The sequence below is a fragment of the Vicia villosa genome, linkage group LG1 (genome assembly GCF_029867415.1).
Source record: "Vicia villosa cultivar HV-30 ecotype Madison, WI linkage group LG1, Vvil1.0, whole genome shotgun sequence".
NCBI classification, from domain to species: Eukaryota; Viridiplantae; Streptophyta; class Magnoliopsida; order Fabales; family Fabaceae; genus Vicia; species Vicia villosa.
Window position 1 is genome coordinate 20,226,174 of NC_081180.1, and position 8,775 is coordinate 20,234,948.

General features: G+C 32.4%; 1 protein-coding gene across 1 annotated transcript; it reads right to left on the bottom strand.

Moving 5' to 3' along the window:
- Nucleotides 1–6,178: 6,178 nt before the first annotated feature.
- LOC131602190 (uncharacterized) lies at nt 6,179–8,119 on the bottom strand. The gene is made up of 2 exons (XM_058874217.1): nt 7,557–8,119; nt 6,179–6,689 (listed from the first exon to the last, which is right to left on the bottom strand). Exons 1-2 carry the CDS (start codon nt 7,914–7,916, stop codon nt 6,471–6,473), a joined length of 579 nt encoding a protein of 192 aa, XP_058730200.1. The 5' UTR covers nt 7,917–8,119; the 3' UTR covers nt 6,179–6,470.
- Between the last annotated feature and the right edge of the window lie 656 nt (nt 8,120–8,775).

Consider the following 8,775-nt stretch of genomic DNA (forward strand, 5'->3'; position numbering starts at 1 on the left):
CCGACACTGGGATTTGTTTCCTTTCTATCACCCTTGTTTACAGTTCATTCGCCGCGTGGCCCACAACCAACCACCCATTACATCACATTTGGAAATTTTTAATCATTTTGCTAAAAATACAAGTGACAACTTAAAAATGGTATGACTTAATTGTTTTATCTAAAACATTTCTATTGGTAGGTCCAAATCATGAATTATTTATCTTAATTAAAAATTTTCTAATTTAAATATTTAAAATATATATTATTTGAGTTAAAAAATAATTTTACACTGTCATCAAATAGAAAATCATAAATGTGTCATGTCATTAAATTTTTTTTAAATAAAAAAATTGTTTAATTGAATACATAGGTGGTGATTGATTGAGAGTGTAAAAATATTTTACACTGTCAATGCATCACTCATTTTCTCATATTATTTGTTTTCAAAATGTCTTTTTTTTTTATAATTGCAAAATAGACCTCAAATGCACTAGTGATCCCTCCCTTGATTATTTTGTTTATACTACTTCCGTTTTTATTATAAGTTATATTAAAAAATAAATTTATTATTATAAAATAAATTATGAATAATTGTACTAAATTGTTATTTACCAATTATTTAAAAAAAATACAAATTAATAAAAGTAGAATAATAAATGCGAAAATAGCTTTAGTTATTCATTAAAATTGTAAAACAATTTATAATTTGACAAAAAATATTAACACAACTTATATTATATTTATTAAATCATGCTCAGTCACTTGGTCTAAATTATCAATTTATGTAAGTAATTTGGCTGGCGTGACGCGTGACTTTAAGTAATAATGGAAGTAGTAACTACATGCAATGTCTTGTTCTAAATCTTGTGATGGTCATGATGTAAGAAATAGCTCCCAAGAATCAAAATTCACATGTTTAAACAGTTGCAACCAAATATGAAGAAAACTTAGTGTTCCAAGCAAAATAATGTGTCTTTGGTAGAAGCTTGAACTTATAGCGTCTCAATTTACACTGTAAAAATAAATTGCATTGTGATTTTGTTGAGTTGCAACATGATTCCAAACATACTTAGCATGTGTTTGGTAAAGCGGTATAGCACCGCTACCGTGGGTTCTAAACCAATTGCACCATAATTTTGAGAAGGTATCAGTTGTAGTTTTTATGAAAAGTAGATTTCCTTCAAAAGCCAAACAAGAAGCTTAGTACTTTTAAATAATGTTTCTAATAATATCAATGCCCCATTTACATGATGCCAATTGGTATCAGGCACTTATGGATCACATGAAGCCAAAAGATGTAATGTTCTTCACTTTATCACCTTTTAATTTGTTAATATTCAAAATGCATACACTAACAAGAACACTTTATTTACCAATTTATTTAGAGGTTTTATATTAGTCGCATGGAGGATGCAGAAATTTGGAGTTCAACGACTCCTTTGATCTATTTACAAGTTGTAGAAATGCATTAAATAAATCAACTCAAACTTTAGTTTGACAGGCATTAGGAAATATTGAGTCCAACCTAAGAGGGTTGGTTTAATGAGAGGGTGTTTGGGTCTCAAGGATTTACTCTCCTTGAGATTTTGAGTTTGAAGGAGCCTAGGACCAACTTTCGGAGACTACGTGAGGCAGTAATGCTCTCGGGTGAATTAGTCGGTACGGAAGGAAGGAGACCACTCTATAAAAAATAAAAAGGAAATATTGAGTCCATCAATGTGTTTCAAAGAACAACATGCAATAATTATGTTTGAGGCTTGAAAAGCAATAAATTGGAAGGGTCGAAATAACCGACTCAATCTTTCATTGTCCTACTATATCATGGGTTGTGAAGTTAAGTCTATTCAAGAATATATCGTTTAATTTAAATCTATTGCAAATTCATTTCTCTCTACAAGTCAACAACTAGTTGATCTGCGAGAACAACCATGCTTATTGAGTCAACATGCAACTCATATCAACAAACATGCAACTCACCCAACCACACACATACTTTATCCCTTAGTTCTCTACACAACTCACTCGCACCAACATCCCTCAACCATATTCCCACATGAAATTCACTTTATGGAACCTTATTTTATAAGTTAACCTAAAGTGATATATTTTTAAGGACATCAACTTTTGATGATGACAACTAATGACAATCAAAAGTCTAATTATGATTAAAGTCAAACATAAGTGGTTAAAGATGCAAACCAAAGTATTAAGGTTTGATTGATTTGACTTTTTTATGCTTGCAACCAAATGGAATTTAACTCAAGCCTCATTTAAAGTAAACTCAAACAAGTGTCTATAAAAAATGGAACATCTAGCAAGTCTTGAAGTATATGAAAATTGTGAAAGTTTTCCTCAATGCATTTTAATGAACATATTATAAAGCAAACGGACATTCTCGCAAAAGCACGTGACTAAATCACACACGCATAAAATTATTTTAAACTTATTTTCCTCAAGTGAACCTTTTCAAAAATACTTTAAAGTTATGTCAAATAACTTGGAAATTGAAGAGTGAACTAGTGCAACATTAACTGCTTCTTTGATTGTGATTGCTTCTTCGAAACTTGTGATGGTTCAGATTGTCTCTGGGAAGATTGAGATGCTTAATCATTATACTCATGATACGAAGGAGTCCCTATAAACATCATATTTTACGGGTTTCTTCCTTTTCTTCTTCACCTCTCCTTTGATTTTTATCTTCTTAGGTGATGGGCACATTGAAGTCGTTATGGGGTAAGCAAGTTCACAAACAACTTTTTATTGCTCTTTTTCCAACAACATCTAGTGACCTAAACCTTTTCCACAATTTATCTATTGCACTACTCATATCCACCTCTGACCATCGTCTACATCTACCTCCAACTCAACTTTCATACTTAGTTTCCTCCAATGAACATGAACATTGTCTATTGGTATCGGTATACCACCAAGTTTGTATCTTCTTAACTCACAAGCACAAGGTAATCCATAAGATGTTCTGTGAGTACAACCACATATTTACCTGTTTGTTCCAACATAATCAACCCTTAATAAATCTTCAACAATGCGTCTCAAAGCAGCTCAAGATACTAAACCACGCGGATTACCATAAAATGGACTTATGTGCTCAACTTCATAACAAAATTGAAAAGAAGCTTGAATATTGCCTAGTTGTAACTTCAAGTTGTTATTCATAGTCTGTCAACATTTGACCATGTCACCTATATTGTCCCCCAACATCTACTTTAACTTCCAATCGTAGACACAACCCTAAAAATAATACATAGTAAAAATACTAAAAATAATACATAGTAAAAATACTAAAAAAAAATACATGGTAAAAATACTAAAAAAAAGTACATATAAATTAATCGTGGTTTTACCCAAATGTAGCACTCGATTAATCCATGCACCAATAAATTTCTGTCTATATGGAGTCAATGATGTGTCTTACACGTAATCAATAAATTCACTACAATCAACACATGTCTACTCAAGTTGTTGCAATAGTTTATCATGCTCAACCTCATCACTAGCCCATACAACTTCCATCCATAATGTGTGAATCGTCTTTTGCATGTCATTCACCACATATTGCTTGTATTTTGCGTCAACATTTTTGTTAATGTGAAATCGACATAGAAAATTAATCGTCATTGAAAACACAACTTCAATTGCTTTCATCAAAGCAATATCTCTATTCGTCAAAATCACTTATGGACACAAATCTTTCTTCACAAACAATTCTCTGTTTGCTTAGAATCCATATAAGCAAATGCAACAGCAAATATGAACTCGATCGATGTCATGCCAACAATTTCAAACAAAGGTTGTCTATATTTGTTTGTCTTGTAAGTGTTGTCCATAACTAACACAATAAAAAATATTCAACAACTAAATTGAATATGGATGGGCCCAAAACATATCTCTCACAACTTTCGAGTCATCTTTTTTTTTACTCCAGTAAACATAACTTGCGTCCTCTTTATAAGCTTAAACAAATGTAGTATCTCACTTCTAGGACCGCTTATCTCTTTTTGCAACATACTTTTATGCTTATATATTTGTGTGATCTGAGTGACATTCTCCGGATCTCGCTCTTACAAGGAAAGCAATATGTGTCTAGGTGGAACATGGCTCTTTATCAAATCAACATGTTGCTTCTCATTTGTGGTCAACTTACCAACAAATGAATGACCTTCTAATCTATCAGGTAAACCATGATTATGAACTCCACTTTTTACATTAACCTTCCATCTAGATCCATCTTTCGCCAGAGTTGATCTGATTTTGAATGGACATCTACATATTTTAGTCACACTTCGTATTAGGGGTGTTCGCGGTGCGGTTTGGGCGGTTTTGACGAAAAAAATCATCCGAACCGCAAGAGAAAAAATCGTGCGGTTTGGTTTGGTTCGGTTGGCTTTTAAAAAAAATCCGAACCAAACCAAACCAAACTAATGCGGTTTGGTTCGGTTCGGTTGGTTCGGTTTTTTATAAATATTTTATTTAACCATACATATACATATAGATGACAACATAATTTTGTATTTAGACATTCATACACTATCGAATAACAACAAAACTCGTCATATTTTGACAATAACTTTTTATTTAATTTGTAAAACTTAAATTAGACAAAAGTAGAATAATAAACATAAAATATTAGTATAAAACAATATAAAAATTATTAAAATGAAACAAAAAAATAGAAGAGACGAGAGATTAGTGAAGGTGAAAACGAAAAAACAAAAGAGTTGAATGATTAGAGAAGAAGATGTGCGATAAAAACGAAACTGAAATAGAGAACATTTGCATAGAAATGAGAAAGTGAAAAAGAAAGAATATAAGAGAGTAGAGATTATAGAAAAAGAGGGAAGATGTATGTGGCAAAGAAGGCGCGATAATGCTATTAGAGATTTGAGAAGATCGGGACTAAAATCATGTGTGTAAGGATGAGAAAATTGTTCGTAATCATAAGGTTAAGGTATTATAAATTTAAGTTTGGGTTGGATGGGAGTTAAGTAAAAGTTAGGTTGTAACATAATGCGGTTTGATTCGGTTTGGTTCGGTTTACAAAATACAAACCGCAAACCAAACCGAACCGTGCGGTTTTGTTAAAAGATGACCCAAACTAATCCGAACCAAATGCGGTTTTTTGCGGTTTCGGTTTGGTTTGGTTTTGATCACCCCTACTTCGTATTCCACTATCTGTATCCTTGTATTTCTCACTTTTATCATAGTCAAATATTACTTTGTTGCTTCTCTCTCTCTTGCTTGTTTCCATGTCTGAACGAGTGATAATAATATTATTTTATTTCTAATTCCAACCTCTTTAATTCACCTATTCTCGAATATTGAATCTTTGACTATTTGAGAATACATTAAAGATATCTACACATATTTGATTTGTATTTCATATTTGTAGAAAAAATTTCATACCAGACAAAAAGTGTAAAAAATAAAAATAAAAACAAACCAAACATCTTGAGGTTAGTGTTCTAGTACATAAAAAAACAAACCGGATTACTTACAGAAAGAGTTTCGATACACAAACGTAATAACCCGAAAAACATTAGTCAAGAGTTTCGGTCCATTAAAAATTTTCATCCAAAAATCATTTAACTACAAAATCGGATATCTTTTTAAAGTGTTCTGGTTCTAAAAATTATATACCTGAAGTCATTTTCAATATCTTCCAATCAGATGCGTAAGTGTGCAATTTTCAGAAGTCAAATATAGTAAAAAGCAAAAACTCTTCTGAACATCATCAGAATCTATCATAACAGCTCAGGCCAGAATAGGGTTTTAGAAATATTAAAAAGTGTGCTTGCTACACACCGAATTTCTACATGAATAAGCCTGTACTACATCACATGCACATGTTATAAAATTAGATGCAACTGTAAATTGTAATGCCAATATAATCTTGTTTGGGATGAGCACTATAAATCACTGCCAATTTTTTAGAAAAGTGATGTTCACACTTTTTAATATTTTCTAAAACCCTATTCTCTAATGCTAGTCTCTTTACAAACCGCTACATGATTAAGTGAAAAATCATGAGTCATTAATCTCAATCCTACTTAATCTCAATCCTACTACTTTTAGGATAGGATTAAGATTACGGATCCAACATTTACAAGACTAGCATGTAATTGCAACGAGTTAAAAAAACATCATGTAAAACCAGAAGAAATCTACCAACAATTTCAGGCGTCAGAAACATTATGCATAAATTCTAATGACCTGAGAAATATTAAAGATAAAATTGAAGTCCACATTAGTTGTCCTAGCAGATGTTTCGACCCACAATTGACTATATGCACCAACCAGACAAAGACTAATCCTAACAATGTTGCAACATAAAACTAATAATAATACAAGAGAGCACAAAACAAATTCCATGGACCTACTCATCCTTTCTCTGAAAAGTGTTCAAAGGACAGATGCTGATCTACTATGGTTTGGTTTGTTAAGTGCTCAATCAAACAAAGAATGAACCCAACTCTATTTCTTTGAGGGTCTTTCATCATCTTCTCCGCCATCATCATCATCGGAATCATCATCTTTATTTGACCTCTTCCTTTTTGGCGGAACCTTATTCTTCTCATCATCTTCTTCTTCGTCTTCCTCCTCGTCATTTTCTTCTGGGTCAAAATCACTAGAAGCTTCCTCATCTTCAGCGTTGCCTATAGGGCGGACAAGGTGCTCTGTTCCCAAATTGTCCTACAACAATTTATGCTCATGAGTAATTCACATGCCAAAATAGACTTGCAGCAAAATTGAATTATACATATGTAGTAGATCGGCAACACAAAACAATTGAGTAACAAAGAATAAGACCAATTATGTAAAAACATGGAGTTCTTAGAGAAATAAACAAGCAAATCAAAACATAAATGAAGGAATTATAAAAGATCAAACACAAAGCTATGTTTGAATATCATATCATGAACAAAGCAGAATGAAGCAGTGCAGAGTGGAATATAGCGAAATGGAGTAGAGCAAAATGAATATTTCTTTTCATCCTTTAGAAATTTAAGGATGGAACAAGGCAAATTCTTCATTCCGCCCAAATCGAACGGGAAGAAATTTGCTAAGATCCAAACAACACAATACCACTTCATTTTATCGTGCTAGACTTCATCCAATTCCATCAATCCAAACAAAGCTTAAAGAATTGAATAATTCATTATATTGGATGTCTAAAATCCATAATAAGTAAGTTAAAATCCCAATATAGAAATAGAGTGAAATTTCTTGGATGTCTAAAAACCCTAATAAGCAGGATAAAATATATGCTGGCAATTCTAAAACCCCTAATCATTTTAAAAGACTCAGATAAACTAAGATCTATAAAAGCTGCACAATTCAAACACAGAAATTTTACTTCATTCTCATGGAGTAAAAAGATAACACAGAAAGTTGCAAAATCCTAGCAACTATTATGAAAAAGCTGAAAGAAAAACCCTAACTCAGAATATACATAAAATTGAAAGAAAAAAAAAACAAATTTAAAGGAAAAATCAAGAATTAAATTTAACAATTTTAAGAAATTAGGGATTTCATAAAACAGTTATGCATGTCGGTTACCTCTCCATCGTTATCCTCATCATCATCATCGTTCTCATCGTCGTCATCATCATCGTCGGAGTCACCACCACCCTCACCACCACCTACTTCATCATCTCCACCTTCCTCTTCATCTGCATCGTCGTCACCGCCGCCTTCAGGAGCATCTTCGTCATCCTCCTCTTCATCATCCTCCTCCTCTTCCTCAACATCATCATCGTCATCACCGTCGTCTTCTCCGGCATCCACTTCCTCCACCGACTCATTATCTTCTTCACCTTCATCTTCACTCAAAACAATCACCTCATTTTTCTTCACTTCCTCAGAATCCTCCGTGAAATTCATCTTCGAAGCTTCAAAATTTTGAGATTCTGTTTTCATTGAAGAGTGGAAAATCGATCGAAAATCGAGCACAAGAGAGTAGAGAAACAACGCGGCGTTCTTCTTCTCTTCGTTTCTTCAGTTACTCTGCGAAAATGATCTCAGCCGTTGAGACACGATTTCACGCGGATCGATGACGTGGTGTTAGATCGAACGGTGTACGTTGTGATTACGCACTGCGGGGCTTGCTACTATTTGTATTAACTGTCACACGTGCTACTCGAGTACTCGAGTTAGGGTTTTCTTCTTAGCTTCGAATATTTATTAGGCCCACTTAATCTCTCAATAAGAATTAGATGGAATTAAGTTGTATATTAGTATTTTATATTAGAGAGACTAAAAATATAATTAAGTTAGGCTTAAATAAATAGTTTGTGAGTTAGTGTTTTTTACTGTAGTCCTTATATTTTTTTTGGAATGTTTGCTTATGGTCCGTTTGGTTGAAAGTAAATGTAGAGGAGGGGAGCGTAAGGGAGGAGATTTTTAATAGTTTAGGTGTTTGGTTGAAATTTTAAGAGAGGGAGGAGAGGTAGATGGAGAGGACCAAATTCTCTCTTGAGTCACTTTTTGCTTCTCCAGAATTGGGGGATTCAGAGGGAAGGGGAGGTGATTTATATTAATTATAATTATATTTACCCTTGTTATAATTATAATTAAAAAATTTTTATTTTTTTATTTTATTTTTTATATTTTTATGTTACTTTTTAATTATTATAATATTTTTGTTAGATTTTATTGTATTCGATAATTTTTTAAATTATATATTATAATTGTTATGTTTTTATAAATTTTTTTGATGTTATCAAATTGAATAGTTATAAGTAGTAAATATCGTGAATCTTATAGTAAAATTACAAGG